The sequence below is a fragment of the Asterias rubens genome, chromosome 5, assembly GCF_902459465.1.
Source record: "Asterias rubens chromosome 5, eAstRub1.3, whole genome shotgun sequence".
Taxonomy (NCBI): domain Eukaryota; kingdom Metazoa; phylum Echinodermata; class Asteroidea; order Forcipulatida; family Asteriidae; genus Asterias; species Asterias rubens.
The window spans coordinates 22,080,411-22,099,383 of record NC_047066.1 but is presented as its reverse complement, the minus strand read 5'-3'; the positions used below and the strand labels follow the sequence as shown (position 1 = coordinate 22,099,383).

General features: G+C 39.1%; 1 protein-coding gene across 1 annotated transcript in view; it reads right to left on the bottom strand.

Moving 5' to 3' along the window:
- LOC117290620 (gamma-secretase-activating protein-like) overlaps positions 1-18,973 on the bottom strand; it is a 33,517-nt gene that overhangs the window by 3,010 nt on the left and 11,534 nt on the right. The window contains exons 15-19 of the mRNA XM_033772085.1: positions 18,413-18,604; positions 17,688-17,875; positions 17,219-17,310; positions 16,284-16,468; positions 15,370-15,460 (exon numbers count right to left, since the gene is read on the bottom strand). Coding sequence (XP_033627976.1) covers positions 15,370-15,460; positions 16,284-16,468; positions 17,219-17,310; positions 17,688-17,875; positions 18,413-18,604 — 748 coding nt within the window. The remainder of the gene's footprint in view (positions 1-15,369; positions 15,461-16,283; positions 16,469-17,218; positions 17,311-17,687; positions 17,876-18,412; positions 18,605-18,973) is intronic.

Below are 18,973 nucleotides of genomic sequence, written 5' to 3'. Positions count from 1 at the left end.
CTAGTTACACGGAGTACATGTGCGTTTGCGCACAAGCCAAACATGCTTGATGTAAGCAAAGATTTCCAGTAAGCGTTGATTATTTGCTAACGGTAAACAGAGCCATGAAACTGGGCCCAGATTGCGTTGGTTTTCTCCTATCCATCCTATTTTTGCGTTTATTGTGACGCTCAATGCGAGTATCAAATAAAAGGAAGTAATCAACCTGGATTTTACACAATTCAGTCAATTTTCTATCGAACAAAGAACTTCAACCAGTTGAAAATATCGTCGCCCATCCACCAGTTAGTAATTAGACCAACAGTAGCCACCACTAAAGAATCTGTGTCGCGTTGCTACCAACAAAGCAGTCACCGGGGATTTTTTATTAAATTGGACTCAACTCAAGCATGATGAGTGACACTTTATATCAAGGTCGTATGAACTGACATTTTGTTCCAGCGTTTAATAATGAAACATGAACAAAGAACTTCAACCAGTTGAAAATATCGTCGCCCATCCACCAGTTAGTAATTAGACCAACAGTAGCCACCACTAAAGAATCTGTGTCGCGTTGCTACCAACAAAGCAGTCACCGGGGATTTTTTATTAAATTAGACTCAACTCAAGCATGATGAGTGACACTTTATATCAAGGTCGTATGAACTGACATTTTGTTCCAGCGTTTAATAATGAAACATGCACTTGTCAGGGTTTCTGCACACTTTTTAAATTTTACTTCTTAAAAGAAGTAAAATTTTAGACTTTTAAGAATCTTTTAATGGTTCTTCAGGCCTTAAGTTACTTCAACTACAGAATTTAAAATACTCAAACGATCCGCAGAAACCCTGTTTTTTAAAACTACCGAATGCAAGTTAGCTCACAATTTTTAGGAGGCTTATAATTTTATATCACCAAAATGAAGGGAAACAAAAGAAGCTGAACTCACAGGTGAAATCCGTGCCCTTAATTTGTTGCATAGAAAGGCATTATGCCGTCAGTTGAAGGACATGGTTACAACTAACTACAGGCATGCAAGGATGTCCTTGGCAGCCGTCGACATTGTCCTTTACACATGACCGTGGAGCACAGCCAGAGATTAAAAGTGATTGATTTTTTCTCCAGAGCGGTCAAGACCACCATTATTGAGATTAAAAGTGATTGATTTTTTCTCCAGAGGGAGGAAATCAGCGTGCACTGGAGAAAAGCCTTGTGGGATAAGAGCAAAGGCAAGGCACGTAACTCCACTCATTGCCTTAGCAGAGAATCAAACCACGGCCACATTGATAATAGCAGAGTGCTTTACACACTAGCCCCATCACTGTTGAAGCGACAGTGAGGGTTCAGGGCGGGCCTACCCAAAACTTACAAATTTCACTCAGCACTCTGTCACAAAAATTATTCTAGTGTAAGTTTTTAGCAAAAACAGGTGACCAGCCAACATTCCATAAAGTTTACACTGTTGCGACTGGTGCCCCATTCATTTTGTGCTTAGCAGAGAAACTTGTCAAGCAGAATTTTCTGCTAAACATCTTTATGAAATTGGTCCCTGTTTGTAAATCGGTAGGATTTCATTAACCTAGATTTTACACAACTTAATCAATTTTCTGTTGAAACGACATAAAGAGAACTTCAACCAGGTGGAAAGAAACGACACCGCCCCACCAATACGTAATGACTCCAACAATACCCACCACTCCAGAACCTGTGTCACAATTGAATCAATAACTACCAACAAAGCAGTCACAGGGGATTTTATTAAATTGGACGCAACTCAAGCATGATGAGTGACATTTCACTAAAAGAGGATCTTATACATGTACAATCTCCAGCTAGGCAGAGGTATCTGTTTCCTTTTGTGTGTTCCTAGCGCTACTGCCAGGCAAGCTGGCACGGACTCAAATGGTGTACAAATTAATACCCTGCTCACGACGATACTGTTCATTTGGGATTTGAGGCATTGCATGGTGAGGTATCACTACATATTTGGGATGCAGTAACACTGCATTTACTTGCCGTGTAGAGTTTATTCTTGAGAGAACTGTCTTGCTATACATTCTACTACTGCGGAGTACATTCGCCGATTTCCAGGAGACTTCTCAGTTCTGAAAAGAACTGTCCTGCTTTTTACTGTTCATCTTGACTTTATACACTTTAAAAACGTGGAGCTATTTTGTAACATCATCAGCACTTCATACAGATTTGATCGAGTTGTCATTGATTGCGTTAAAGTTCAAGATGGCCCAACTATACTTGTTCTACTCAGTAGTTCTAGCTTTGATTGCTTTTACCGTAGTGACTGCACCAACTTTTTGTAATCGTCAAACCAAGATGAAGAAGTTTCATTCAGTAGATAACAAGAAGTTAAAAGCTTCATATCGACAGGTTGGTACAAGCTCACACGTCCTCTGTGTGAGTTACTGCCATGCTGATCCTCAGTGCCAATCGGTCAATTACAACATTGACAATCATCTGTGTGAGTTAATCAACGCGACCAGGGCTCAGTATCCTGATGAGTTTGTCACCGACCCCAATACCTGGTACTTTGACGCTGAGATGGACATGCCTCTAACTAAGCCTACCACCACTGCGCCTCAAAAAACCACGGCCACGCTTGGTATGACAACTAAGCCTACCACCACTGCGCCACAACAAACCACGACTGAGAAACCTCACACCACATTGCCTCCAATCACTCAGACACCAACGCCTTGGTTGAAGACAACAAAACTTCAGAAGATACCGTGTACAAGTGACGAATGTCCGGAAACCTAGATCTCCAAAAGTGATTACCTGTAGTCAGGTAATCTACATGTAACTTGGAAACTCACAGTGGCAAAGATTTAAAGATACAGGGATTAAGCCTTAACAGGGATCAACGTTGGCTTTTCCAAGCTTCATGAAGTACAGAACTAGTAAGGATTTGGCTGTTTGTTTGATTATTGCAAGAAAGAGTTTAAATTGAATGGGATTGCAAGGAGATTCAAGTAAAAATTATAACAACAACTGCAAGTAAATTTCAACTTAATTAATACTAGTATACAATTTGGGAGGCTAATCAAATCACCCTTTCTCTTAGCTGAGAAGCTGAATTCAGACGGACATGGCTACCACAACGAGCTACAGGCATGCAAGGGCGCCTTCAGCAGCCACAAACATTGACCCATATATGACCATGGAGCACAGCCAGAGATCGGAAGTGTTTGACCTTTCTGGAGGGAGGAAAACTGGAGTGCATGGAATAGAAGAGAACCAACACACAACTCTACTCACATATGGCCTTAGACGGATTTGAACCAGGGCCACCTAGTGGTGAGAAGGGAGTGCTTTACACACTAGCCATCAATACCACACAAAGCCAATCGCCAACTTATGAGATCATTATGTACGAGTAAAGTACTTGAAAACCGTGTACGACTCTCAACAATATACCATATATTTTTTTGAAGTAGAATGTGAATATTAAAATGTAGGCACAGAAACTACAGTAGCAGTGTAACCACAATGTTACCCAAATGAAGTAGAATAATGTAGATTATAAACATGTTGAATGTCCACAAAGTACACAAGATTCTGCCTATTGATTGGTTAAGAGCACGTCACATGGTATGTGTTATTTTCACTATAAAGCTGCACATCAATCAATCAATGTACTATACGCATAGTAACTTGAAAAAAATATAAACAAATATATATATAAAGTTGGGCTGATTAATAAAAAACGGATATCTGGTTTAGTTGCTCAGTAAAGTGAGATGTCACAAAACAAATAATTGGGCTTGAGATGAATTTTATTGCTTTAAAAACCAATACGTAATGACTCCATCAATACCCACCACTCCAGAACCTGTGTCGCGGTGGAATCAATAACTACCAACAAAGCAGTCACAGGGGATTTTATTTTTGGACGCAACTCAAGCATGATGAGTGACACTTCACTAAAAGAGGATCTTATACATATGTACAATCTCCAGCTAGGCAGAGGTATCTGTTTCCTTTTGTGTGTTCCTAGCGCTACTGCCAGGCAAGCTTACGACGATACTGTTCATTCGGGATTTGAGGCATTGCATGGTGAGGTATCACTACATATTTGGGCTGCAGTAACACTGTGTCTACTTGCCAGGTAGATTTTGTTCTTGAGAGAACTGTCTTGCTTTACACATGTACATTTCACTACCGCGGAGTAGATTTTCGGATATTCAGAGACTTCTTAGTACTGAAAAGAAGTGCCTGCTTTTTACTGTTCATCGTGACTTTATACACTTGAAAAACGTGGAGCTATTTTGTAACATTACCAGCACTTCACTAATAAACAGATTTGATCGAGTTGTCAATGCATTACGTTAAAGTTCAAGATGGCTCAACTACATTTCTTCTACTCGGTAGTTCTAGCATTGATTGCTTTTACCGTAGTGACTGCGCCAACTTTTTGTAATCGTCAAACCAAGATGAAAAAGTTTCACTCAGTAGAAAACAAGAAGTTAAAAGCTTCATATCGACAAGTTGATACTAGCTCACACGTCCTCTGTGTGAGTTACTGCCATGCTGATCCTCAGTGTCACTCAGTCAATTACAACATTGACAATCATCTGTGTGAGTTAATCAACACGACCAGGGCTCAGTATCATGATGAGTTTGTCACCGACCCCACTACCTGGTACTTTGACGCTGAGATGGACATGCCTCTAACTAAGCCTACCACCACTGCGCCTCAAAAAACCACGGCCACGCTTGGTATGACAACTAAGCCTACCACCACTGCGCCACAACAAACCACGACTGAGAAACCTCACACCACATTGCCTCCAATCACTCAGACACCAACGTCTTGGTTGAAGACAACAAAACTTCAGAAGATACCATGTACAGGTGAAGAATGTCGGGAAACCTAGATCTCCAAAAGTGATTACCTGTAGTCAGGTAGTCTACATGTAACTTGGAAACTCACAGTGGCAGAGATTTAAAGACACAGGGATTAAGCCTTCAACGCTGGGCATTTTTGAAGCTTCATGAAGTACAGAACTAGTAAGGATTTGGCTGCTTGTTTGATTATTGAAAGAAAGAGTTTTTAAATTGAATGGGATTTCAAGGAGATTCAAGTAAAAATTATAACAACAACTGCAAGTAAATTTCAACTTATTTAATAATAGTATACAATTTGGCAGGCTAATCAAATCACCCTTTCTCTTAGCTGAGAAGCTGAATTCAGACGGACATGGCTACCACAACGAGCTACAGGCATGCAAGGGCGCCTTCAGCAGCCACAAACATTGACCCATATATGACCATGGAGCACAGCCAGAGATCGGAAGTGTTTGACCTTTCTGGAGGGAGGAAAACTGGAGTGCATGGAATAGAAGAGAACCAACACACAACTCTACTCACATATGGCCTTAGACGGATTTGAACCAGGGCCACCTAGTGGTGAGAAGGGAGTGCTTTACACACTAGCCATCAATACCACACAAAGCCAATCGCCAACTTATGAGATCATTATGTACGAGTAAAGTAATTGAAAACTGTGTACGACTCTCAACAATATACCATATATTTTTTTGAAGTAGAATGCGAATATTAAAATGTAGGCACAGAAACTACAGTAGCAGTGTAACCACAATGTTACCCAAATGAAGTAGAATAATGTAGATTATAAACATGTTGAATGTCCACAAAGTACACAAGATTCTGCCTATTGATTGGTTAAGAGCACGTCACATGGTATGTGTTATTTTCACTATAAAGCTGCACATCAATCAATCAATGTACTATACGCATAGTAACTTGAAAAAAATATAAACAAATACATATATAAAATTGGGCTGATTAATAAAAAACGGATATCTGATTTAGTTGCTCAGTAAAGTGAGATATCACAAAACAAATTATTGGGCTTGAGATGAATTTTATTGCTTTAAAAACCAATACGTAATGACTCCAACAATACCCACCACTCCATAACCTGTGTCGCGGTGGAATCAATAACTACCAACAAAGCAGTCACCTGATCACAGGGGATTTTATTAAATTGGACGCAACTCAAGCATGATGAGTGACACTTCACTAAAAGAGGATCTTATACATGTACAATCTCCAGCTAGGCAGAGGTATCTGTTTCCTTTTGTGTGTTCCTAGCGCTACTGCCAGGCAAGCTGACGACGATACTGTTCATTCGGGATTTGAGGCACTGCATGGTGAGGTATCACTACATATTTGGGATGCAGTAACACTGTGTCCTCTTGCCAGGTAGATTTTGTTCTTGAGAGTACTGTCTTGCTTTACACATGTACATTCTACTACCGAGGAGTAGAATTTCGGATATTCAGAGACTTCTTAGTACTGAAAAGAAGTGCCTGCTTTTTACTATTCATCTTGACTTTATACACTTGAAAAACGTGGAGCTATTTTGTAACATTACCAGCACTTCACTAATAAACAGATTTGATCGAGTTGTCAGTGCATTGCGTTAAAGTTCAAGATGGCCCAACTATATTTCTTCTACTCGGTAGTTCTAGCATTGATTGCTTTTACCGTAGTGACTGCGCCAACTTTTTGTAATCGTCAAACCAAGATGAAAAAGTTTCACTCAGTAGAAAACAAGAAGTTAAAAGCTTCATATCGACAAGTTGATACTAGCTCACACGTCCTCTGTGTGAGTTACTGCCATGCTGATCCTCAGTGTCACTCAGTCAATTACAACATTGACAATCATCTGTGTGAGTTAATCAACGCGACCAGCGCTCAGTATCCTGATGAGTTTGTCACCGACCCCACTACCTGGTACTTTGACGCTGAGATGGACATGCATCTAACTAAGCCTACCACCACTGCGCCTCAAAAAACCACGGCCACGCTTGGTATGACAACTAAGCCTACCACCACTGCGCCACAACAAACCACGACTGAGAAACCTCACACCACATTGCCTCCAATCACTCAGACACCAACGCCTTGGTTGAAGACAACAAAACTTCAGAAGATACCGTGTACAAGTGACGAATGTCTGTAGACCAAAGAGCTGCACACAACTCTACTCACATATGGCCTTAGACGGATTTGAACCAGGGCCACCTAGTGGTGAGAAGGGAGTGCTTTACACACTAGCCATCAATACCACACAAAGCCAATCGCCAACTTATGAGATCATTATGTACGAGAAAAGTACTTGAAAACTGTGTACGACTCTCAACAATATACCATACATTTTTTGAAGTAGAATGCGAATATTTAAATGTAGGCACAGAAACTACAGTAGCAGTGTAACCACAATGTTACCCAAATGAAGTAGAATAATGTAGATTATAAGCATGTTGAATGTCCACAAAGTACACAAGATTCTGCCTATTGATTGGTTAAGAGCACGTCACATGGAATGTGTTATTTTCACTATAAAGCTGCACATCAATGTACTATACGCATATACGCACAATGTAGCAATCAATGTACTATACGCATAGTAATCAATATATATACGCATAATGTAGCAATCAATGTACTATACGCATAGTAATCAATATATATACGCATAATGTAGCAATCAATGTACTATACGCATAGTAATCAATATATATACGCATAATGTAGCAATCAATGTACTATACGCATAGTAATCAATATATATACGCATAATGTAGCAATCAATGTACTATATGCGTAGCAAAACATTCTTGAAAATAATATTAAAAAAAAAAAATATATATATAAAATTGGTCTGATTAATAAAAAACGGATATCTGATTTAGTTGCCCAGTAAATTGAGATGTCACAAAAAAAATATAAAATGGTTTATAAAAAAATGTCATAGGCTTAAGCAGCCACATGCTGAATTGCAACAATTTACAATAAAAAGGGTAAACAATACAAAATTTGATAAAAAAGTTATGGTAATACTGATAGATGGGCTTAAAGCCATTATAAATACGCTTTCGGTAAACAGTATTGTCCAAGTCCCACACTTCGTGTATCACAACTTATATATAAAATAACAATCCTGTAGAAATTTAGGCTCAATCGAACATCGGCGTCGGGAGAAAATAACGGGAAAACCCACCCTTGTATCCGCGCGTTTCGCCTTGACATGACATGTGTTTAAAATAAATCTGTAACTCTCGTTATCGAGAATTGATATTGTTTTACTGTTTTCTCAAAAAGTAAAGCATTTCATGGAATAATATTTCAAGAGAAGTCTTTCACCACTACCTTCTGTAAACCCTGTAAGTTATTTGTAAATCTGTGAACCTTTTTTTTTTTTTCCTGTACCGAAAGGGTCCAATGGCAGTAGACACATTGGTAGTTACCCAATAAACATGTTAGTCTAAAAAGCTACTTGGTATCAAGCAATGGACATGATGGAGAGCTGTTGAATGATAGTATAAAACATTGTGAGAAACGGCTCCCTCTGAAGTAGCGTAGTTTTCAAGAAAGAAGTAATTTCTCACGAAAATATTTGAATCGGAAAAAGGCTTCAGGCCTAGAGCCATTCTCAGGCATCTGAAAGCACACAAATTTTTGCAACAAGGGTGTTTCTTCTTTGATTATTTTCTTGCAACTTTGATGACCAATTGAGCCCAAATTTTCACAGGTTTGTTATTTTGTGCATATGTTGGGATACAGCAAGTGAGAAGACTCGTCTTTGACAATAACAAAAGGTGTCCAGTGCCTTTAATTTCACTCATGATGCACAATCATTGACCTGAAAATAATATTGGTCTGTCTTAGATTCTAACCTTAATTAAAATCAACCGTAATTAAAAGCCCCGGATACCTCTTACTGACCTGGGTCCAGTTTCATAATTAAAGCGGTTTAGCATAAAATACTGCTTGACAAATTTCTTTGCTAAGCAACAATGTATTTAAAACTTAGTGTAATTTTGGCTGGTAACCCGTTTCTGTTAAGCAATATTTCTTTTTGCTAAGCAAGCTTTTTGTGCTGACAGGCTTTATAAACTTGAGCCTTGGGTCCAATTTCATGAAGCTGTTCAGCAGAAAAATCTGCTTAGAAAATTTCATGGCTGAGCAAGAAATGGGAGGGGTACCAGTTGCAGCAATGGAAGACGATGGTATTTTGGCTGAAAAGCTAATTTTTCCAAAGATTTTTGGGGTATTATTATTATTACTTATTTGGCAATTTCACATATATTTTTCTGTGCTTAGCAAGTTTTGTTTGTGCTTAATATGACATTGGGCTTTGGAAGCAAATCAAAGGCAACTATTAAAGGTATTTTACATTACTGGTTCTACATGTAATCAAAGGCAATTATTAAAGGTATTTTACATTACTGGTTCTACATGTAATCAAAGGCAATTATTAAAGGTATTTTACATTACTGGTTCTTTTGAAGAATAAATTAATTTCAATACTAAATTTTCAATAAAGTCCACCAGTAACCACGCCCATTTGTCTTTTATATAGACAACAAATTTCTAGATTTTGCAATGAAAGCGTATCAAATCAAAAAGCATCTTACACAAAGTGTAACACAAAGAGACTCGTAACTTCCCTTGTGATGTTTCTATAAATTAGAAAATGATTACCCCACAAAACTGAATTTTATTTTGCAGCCCCTCTTGAAAATAAATCTCTACACAAACAAATTGTCATTGTGTTATAAGAACCCATTGTGTGAACAGGGTCTTAAGACAAAATTTTGGAAGGGAACAGAGTGTAACTATAGCAATGATTTAATGGAAAATCCTAATCATTAATATCAAGGCCTGGAACCTGTTGTCATAGCAACGCATTATTTCTTTATTTATTTGATCTTCCTGTCAAGGTGTGTGAACAGGGTCTTAAGACAAAATTTTGGAAGGGAACAGAGTGTAACTATAGCAATGATTTAATGGAAAATCCTAATCATTAATATCAAGGCCTGGAACCTGTTGTCATAGCAACGCATTATTTCTTTATTTATTTGATCTTCCTGTCAAGGGAACTCGGTAAACTCCAACAAGGGGATATAAACACCAAGCTGGCAACAGCCAATCTCTCTCGGCAAACTCCCACAAGGGGATATAAACACCAAGCTGGCAACAGGCAATCTCTCTCATACAAACATTGGTTTCAACTCTATGATTATGAGTTGCACAAATCAAGAAATTGTAACTACACATGCAGTAGATGATAGTAATGTAGGTCGTGGGTTTGTAAAAGAAACGCATATACAGCGAACCATTAAAGCCATTATACACTTTCGGAACAGAAAAAAAAAAAAATTCACAGGTTTACAAATAACTTACAGGGTTTACAGAAGGTAATGGTGAAAGACTTCTCTTGAAATATTATTCCATGAAATGCTTTACTTTTTGAGAAAACATTAAAACAATTATCGATTCTCGATAACAAGAATTACGGATTTATTTTAAACACATGTCAACACATGTCATGAAACAAGGTATGGGTTTTCCCGTTATTTTCTCCCGACTCCGATGACCAATTGAGCCTAAATTTTCACAGGTTTATTATTTTATATATAAGTTGTGATACATGTAGTATGGCCTTTGGACAATACTGTTTACCGAAAATGTCCAATGGCTTTAAAAGGCTTTTGAAATTGCTAGGTTTCACCCCCCCCCCTCCCACAATCATTATTGATTTATGACAACGGGAGTCCAGCCTTGTCAGCTTCAATGTCACGTTAAGAAAGGTCAATCATTACGTCTCATGGCACAATTTAATAACGTAATATTCTTGTAATAAAAAGGGCATTTTAAATGGAATAAAAGAGTTGCGACTTGGTTTTGACTGCTCGTTTAAAACCTTGCAGGGTTGAGGTCCTTCATCATTGTCGCATGACCACGACCATGCGAGGTTTTATACAAACATTCAACACAGAGTCACAACTCTTTTATTCCTTTCACAAATGCCCTTTTGTTACAAAGCGTAAAAATGATTGAAAATCTATATAAAAACAAATTCTGTGCATTTCCCGTTCTTGTCCTGATCTCTCGAAGTGTCAAAACGCATGCGATGCTCAACCGCTGTTCATTGATTACCGGTATACTAATAACATCGACCCAGATCAACTGCCAACAGGGGCATGTTGCTATCAACTCCTGGGGCTGAAACAGGGTTACCCATTACAACAATCCTTCATTGTCTTCTCTCCATTGGGGTCTTGGCTAGTATAGTGATTCTATCTTAGATAGCAACTGCCAACAGGGGCATGTTGCTATCAACTCCTGGGGCTGAAACAGGGTTACCCCTTACAACAATCCTTCATTGTCTTCTCTCCATTGGGGTCTTGGCTAGTATAGTGATTCTATCTTAGATAGCAACTGCCAACAGGGGCATGTTGCTATCAACTCCTGGGGCTGAAACAGGGTTACCCATTACAACAATCCTTCATTGTCTTCTCTCCATTGGGGTCTTAGCTAGTATAGTGATTCTATCTTAGATAGCAACTGCCAACAGGGGCATGTTGCTATCAACTCCTGGGGCTGAAACAGGGTTACCCATTACAACAATCCTTCATTGTCTTCTCTCCATTGGGGTCTTAGCTAGTATAGTGATTCTATCTTAGATAGCAACTGCCAACAGGGGCATGTTGCTATCAACTCCTGGGGCTGAAACAGGGTTACCCATTACAACAATCCTTCATTGTCTTCTCTCCATTGGGGTCTTAGCTAGTATAGTGATTCTATCTTAGATAGCAACTGCCAACAGGGGCATGTTGCTATCAACTCCTGGGGCTGAAACAGGGTTACCCCTTACAACAATCCTTCATTGTCTTCTCTCCATTGGGGTCTTGGCTAGTATAGTGATTCTATCTTAGATAGCAACTGCCAACAGGGGCATGTTGCTATCAACTCCTGGGGCTGAAACAGGGTTACCCATTACAACAATCCTTCATTGTCTTCTCTCCATTGGGGTCTTAGCTAGTATAGTGATTCTATCTTAGATAGCAACTGCCAACAGGGGCATGTTGCTATCAACTCCTGGGGCTGAAACAGGGTTACCCATTACAACAATCCTTCATTGTCTTCTCTCCATTGGGGTCTTAGCTAGTATAGTGATTCTATCTTAGATAGCAACTGCCAACAGGGGCATGTTGCTATCAACTCCTGGGGCTGAAACAGGGTTACCCATTACAACAATCCTTCATTGTCTTCTCTCCATTGGGGTCTTGGCTAGTATAGTGATTCTATCTTAGATAGCAACTGCCAACAGGGGCATGTTGCTATCAACTCCTGGGGCTGAAACAGGGTTACCCATTACAACAATCCATCATTGTCTTCTCTCCATTGGGGTCTTGGCTCTAGTATAGTGATTCTATCTTAGAATCACTGGCTTCACAATCAGAAAAAATATCCCAGGCATAATATTTGGTCCTTAGGATAAAGTAGGAGTACCAATTATTTAGCACCTTATAAGGTGCTACAGCGCATATAGCAGCCACAGCCAGGAACACCAGGGCGTACTCCTTCTCTTGCAACAAGGGTGTTTCTTCTTTGACTATTTTCTTGCAACTTCGATGACCAATTGAGCCCAAATTTTCACAGGTTTGTTATTTTGTGCATATGTTGGGATACAGCAAGTGAGAATATTCGTCTTTGTCCAGTGCCTTTAATTTCACTCATGATGCACAATCATTGACCTGAAAATAATATTGGTCTGTTTTAGATTCTAACCTTAATTAAAATCAACCGTAATTAAAAGCCCCGTATACCTCTTACTGACCTGGGTCCAGTTTCATAATTAAAGCGGTTTAGCATAAAATACTGCTTGACAAATTTCTTTGCTAAGCAACAATGTATTTAAAACTTAGTGTAATTTTGGCTGGTAACCCGTTTCTGTTAAGCAATATTTCTTTTTGCTAAGCAAGCTTTTTGTGCTGACAGGCTTTATAAACTTGAGCCTTGGGTCCAATTTCATGAAGCTGTTCAGCAGAAAAATCTGCTTAGAAAATTTCATGGCTGAGCAAGAAATGGGAGGGGTACCAGTTGCAGCAATGGAAGACGATGGTATTTTGGCTGAAAAGCCAATTTTTCCAAAGATTTTTTGGGGTATTATTATTATTATTTATTTGGCAATTTCACATATATTTTTCTGTGCTTAGCAAGTTTTGTTTGTGCTTAATATGACATTGGCCTTTGGAAGCAAATCAAAGGCAACTATTAAAGGTATTTTACATTACTGGTTCTACATGTAATCAAAGGCAATTATTAAAGGTATTTTACATTACTGGTTCTACATGTAATCAAAGGCAATTATTAAAGGTATTTTACATTACTGGTTCTACATGTAATCAAAGGCAATTATTAAAGGTATTTTACATTACTGGTTCTTTTGAAGAATAAATTAATTTCAATACTAAATTTTCAATAAAGTCCACCAGTAACCACGCCCATTTGTCTTTCATATAGACAACAAATTTCTAAATTTTGCAATGAAAGCGTATCAAATCAAAAAGCATCTTACACAAAGTGTAACACAAAGAGACTCGTAACTTCCCTTGTGATGTTTCTATAAATTAGAAAATGAGTACACCACAAAACTGAATTTTACTTTGCAGCCTCTCTTGAAAATAAATCTCTACACAAACAACTTGTCATTGTGTTATAAGAACCCATTGTGCGAACAGGGTCTTAAAACAAAATATTGGAAGGGAACAGAGTGTAACTATAGCAATGATTTAATGGAAAATCCTAATCATTAATATCAAGGCCTGGAACCTGTTGTCATAGCAACGCACTATTTCTTTATTTATTTGATCTTCCTGTCAAGGGAACTCGGTAAACTCCGACAAGGGGATATAAACACCAAGCTGGCAACAGGCAATCTCTCTCATACAAACATTGGTTTAAACTCTTTGATTATGAATTGCACAAATCAAGAAAATGTAACTACACATGCAGTAGATGATAGTAGGTCGTGGGTTCGAATCCCACCTATGTAATATGCCTGTGATTTTTTTTCACTGAGCTCAGGAAAGTACTGAGTACATGTAGTGCTCATTTGGGTCAAATCCCGATCAAGTCAATATTACTCGGATATGTCATTTGTAACTATAGGCAATGCTTTATGTAAAAGAAACACATATACAGCGAATTATTAAAGCCATTATACACTTTCGGAACAGAAACAAACAAAAAAGTTCACAGATTTACAAGTAACTTACAGGGTTTACAGAAGGTAATGGTGAAAGACTTCTATTGAAATATTATTCCATGAAATGCTTTACTTCTTGAGAAAACATTAAAACAATTACTCCGACTCTGATGACCGATTGAGCCTAAATTTTCACAGGTTTGTTATTTTATATATACGTTGTGATACATGTAGTATGGCCTTTGGACAATACTGTTTACCGAAAGTGTCCGATGGCTTTAAAAGGCTTTTGAAATTGCAAGGTTTCATCCCCTAACCCCCCCTCCCCCCACCCCTCCCACAAACATTATTGATTTATGACAACAGGAGTCCAGCCTTGTCGGCTTCGATGTCACATTAGGAAAGGTCAATCATTACATCTCATGGCACAAATTAACAAATGATTAATAACATAATATTCTTGTAATAAAAAGGGCATTTTAAATGGAATATTGACTTGGTATTGACTGTTCGTTTAAAACCTTGCAGGGTTGAGGTCCTTCATCATTGTCGCATGACCACGACCATGCAAGGTTTTATACAAGCGTTCAAGACAGAGTCACAACTCTTTTATTCCTTTCACAAATGCCCTTTTGTTACAAAGCGTAAAAATGATTGAAAATCTATATAAAAAAAAATTCTGTGCATTTTCAGTTCTTGTCCTGATCTCTCGAAGTGTCAAAACGCATGCGATGCTTAACTGCTGTTCATTGATTACCGGTATACTAATAACATTGACCCAGATCAACTGCCAACAGGGGCATGTTGCTATCAACTCCTGGGGCTGAAACAGGGTTACCCCTTACAACAATCCTTCATTGTCTTCTCTCCATTGGGGTCTTGGCTAGTATAGTGATTCTATCTTAGATAGCAACTGCCAACAGGGGCATGTTGCTATCAACTCCTGGGGCTGAAACAGGGTTACCCCTTACAACAATCCTTCATTGTCTTCTCTCCATTGGGGTCTTGGCTAGTATAGTGATTCTATCTTAGAATCACTGGCTTCACAATCAGAAAAAATATCCCAGGCATAATATTTGGTCCTTAGGATAAAGTAGGAGTACCAAATATTTAGCACCTTATAAGGTGCTACGGCGCATATAGCAGCCACAGCCAGGAACACCGGGGCGTACTCCTTATCTTTTTGATAAGTGCACTGGGTTATTTTACATGCATTACACAACACATAAACTTAGGACTGTTTTTGTAATCAAAGTTTTTGTAATTTTTCAGAGGCCCAAACAAAATAGTAAATAAGTGGGAAAATATATCACGCCTGAAATTAAATAAATGCTAAAAGATCCTACCTTCCTTGAGTGTATCTGCAACGTAGAGCTGAGCTAAATACTGCTTGCTGATTGGATGATTCCATCGCTGCAAAGCTTGCATAAATCCGCCCTGTAAACAGCGACACAAAAGAACAGAAAAACACATTTTCAAGAAAAAGTATACAATTGGTACATTAAATATCAAAACCTATACTTTAAAAAAAATTTTCTTATGTAAGTCGCCAGACACACAATGCCTAAAGGCCACTTCAAGGTGTGGGCTACAATTATTTTTTTCCAGAGGCCGTTGCCACCTACTCCTAGGGCTGAAACAGAGTTACCCCTTTTACATACAGTCCATACAGATGTAGGCTTGGGTATCATCAGTCCGAAGCCTGGCCGGTAGACCAGAAAGCACTACCTCTCAAATTTGACGTAGCAAGTGTCTTGACCAGGATTCGAACCAACACTTTGCTGGTTACACACCATAGCTTGAATCCTGTGCTCTTAACCGCTCGGCCATGACACGCCTCAAATCAGCCCCATTTGGGTCCAATCCACTTTGTGTCCTTGGGCCTAGCGCCTATAGACCTTTATCATGGTACAGTCATCTTGAATTTCTCCCATTCAAGTCAATGTTTCCAAACCGAGGCTGGAAGAACAAAATAGTTTGGTTCCTATTTGCAAAAAGATTATTAGCATTCATTACTGTTATTTGATACGAGGAACATGACCAATATGGAGGCAGTATGAGAAGGCTCTATGCAATCATATCGTTGTGCCCAATGAAGCTACCCGATCCGCCCGGAGTAAATCAGTCCAAATCGTTGTGCCCAATGAAGCTACCCGATCCGCCCGGAGTAAATCAGTCCGATACCAACCCAGCAATTGATCGTATGGTGTGAAGTTGTTGAGATAAAAAAAAAAAAAAATTCCATTTATTCAAAACCTACCTTTGGTAATCTTGAGACGATTTCAATCTTCATATTAACCATATCCTGATCATTATCAGAGACTTCATGCATCAGGCGTGACACAAACTCCTCAGTCAGTCTTAGTACACCATAGTCTACATACTGAAGAAACATACCAGGATCTAGACAACGTAATCCTTGTATTGTGAAATACGTCTGGAAACCTGAAGAAAAAAGTAAATGACATTTTTTATACTTGTACACGTATATCAAACTATAAACCACAAGGAAAACTGGCCAAGTAAAATTAAAATAATTTGGGGTTGAACTTAGAACAATTTTCTAGAGCAGTATGTGAACCCACAACCTCTGAATTAACGCGCAGGCGCTCTACCAATTGCGGTCACCCTATTTTGTCAACATCTTTGGTCCGGGCGCCAGTCAGAAGCCATGCAACAAAAAAACCTTGACTAAACAAAGCATAGAGTGCAAATTCTATACCAAGATTTAATAATAATAATAATAGTAATATCGAAGTCTTATATAGCGCACATATCTTCCAAACAAGGTACTCAAGGCACTGAGTATATATACAAACTTTCAGAAAGATAGGTTATTGCAGTGATGAATTCTTAAACCCAATTTTTTAGCACCTTATATACGGGTTTTTAAGGTGCTACGGCGCATACAGCAGCCACAGCGAGGAACACCGGGGCAAACCCCTTCTCTTTTCGATAAGTGCACTGGGTTCTTTTACATGCATTACACAACACATGGGACTAACGGCTTTACATCCCATCCAAAGGACGAAGCAATGGTAAGTGTCCTGCTCAAGGACACGGCTGGGGATTCGAACCCACACTCTGCTGATCAGAAACACCAGAGTTTGATATTCGGTGCTCTTAACCGCTCGGCCACGATACCTCCACAGATGATTATAACCATTACTGATTTGATAAGAGTTGATATTTTACCAGGAGGTACCGGGAAGCAGACGGATTGTACAGCCATGAAGAATCTCTCAATCAATCGGAAGAGTTGATAAGCTTGAAAAGACGGCTCTTTCCTGCAATAACAGATAATAATAATAATTACCAACAGGACATTTATAAAGCGCCTTTAACCAGAGGATGCAAAGGGTGTCATGGCCGAGCGGATAAGAGCACCGAACTCAAGCTCTGGTGTTTCTGTTCAGCAGAGTGTGGGTTCGAATCTCGGTCATGATATTTGTGTCCCTGAGCAAGACATTTAACTATAATTGCTTCTCTCCACCCAGGGGTAAATGGGTACCTGTGAGGGCAGATATGGTTCTTGTGATTGATTTAGCCGAGTAGCGCATATTTGTTGCACGGTGCTAACACATATTGGTGTAAGGGTAAAATCCAAATTAATATTCCCAAAGTAAATAACAATAAGAAGCTAAGAAATTGTTTGTGTACGTACAGAGTGACGTTGCTGCGTGGTATAGTACGAGCATCCTGGTAACCGCAGGAATGTAGCAACAGCAGTACCAGTTGCTTGGCTTGCTGCAGTTGGCATGTCACATACTCCTGAGCAATATTGACCAGTCTGTCTCGGCTTACTGACTGGCTGGAGTATCTCCCGAGGTGGGCCAATAACTTCTCCGCAGTCTACAATAAAAACTTTATTATATAAGTTATCAATTTAAAAACCGATAGGGAAACTGATTGGGTAAAATTTTAAATGATTTTTGGGATTGAATAAAGACAAATTTACAAGAGTGGGATTCGAACAAACGACCTCTGGATTAACGTGCCTGTACAACCGTTTTTTCTACTGCTGCTGAATAACTTTCAGAATTCAGAGACAAGTTTTGAAAAAAACCTTCCTGCTTATTAACTACTGTACCTACGAGAAGGTAGGAAATCGGACTGCACACTACTACACTTAGTGGATCGAGGACACTTCTTGATTACTAACTTCAATGTCACCGATTGAGTTTTTGATTGGCCTCAATTAAACTGTTCTGTATATATTTGGTTTGCGTTAACATTATGTGTGTATCTACCTGCCAGGTAGAGTTCGTTCTTTAGACATGCTAGAGAACTATCTTGCTATATATTCTACTATCTATTGTTCTGAAAGAAACTTTTTAGCTACTACATGTACCTGTTCTAATCATGGTCAATAATCAAGATAATACCTACCAGTGCTAAGATAGTCTCCTGTGTATTGTCAGTCAATGGTGTATCTTCCTCCATTAGAACCAAAGAGTTATCGTTCTCAGGCTGGATTGTGATGACTGATTTCTTAGAGGGTGTGATGACACGTCGGGCTGAGGCGGCCACCTTCTTCAGGAACGACGTCCGCTGGGTTGGATTCTGCCTTGCAAGATTACTCTGATGAAGAACAAGAAGGGAGTTTATTGCGAGGAGTGGCTTGCTGAATAAGCCTTTTTGAGACATGGCGGACACAATGCTACAACACTATTAGGTTTGGGTAAATTGGTTTGTAAACACCCAAGAGCAAGTTGGAGTGCGCACATTTAGTCCACCAGTGGTCGACCACAGACTAGCAAGGCACATGCGCAGTAACGTACTCACCTGAATGACTCGTTGGTAGTCTAGTCAACCTTCCAACCTTTCCGCTAAAGTGTCACTGGTTCCCTTCTGCGCTTAATACATGTTAGAATGGAACATGCTGTTGGGACCAGTGAAGAAACCATGGGCTCGAGGCTGGTTCCAAATGGTCGACCACAATAGTCAACC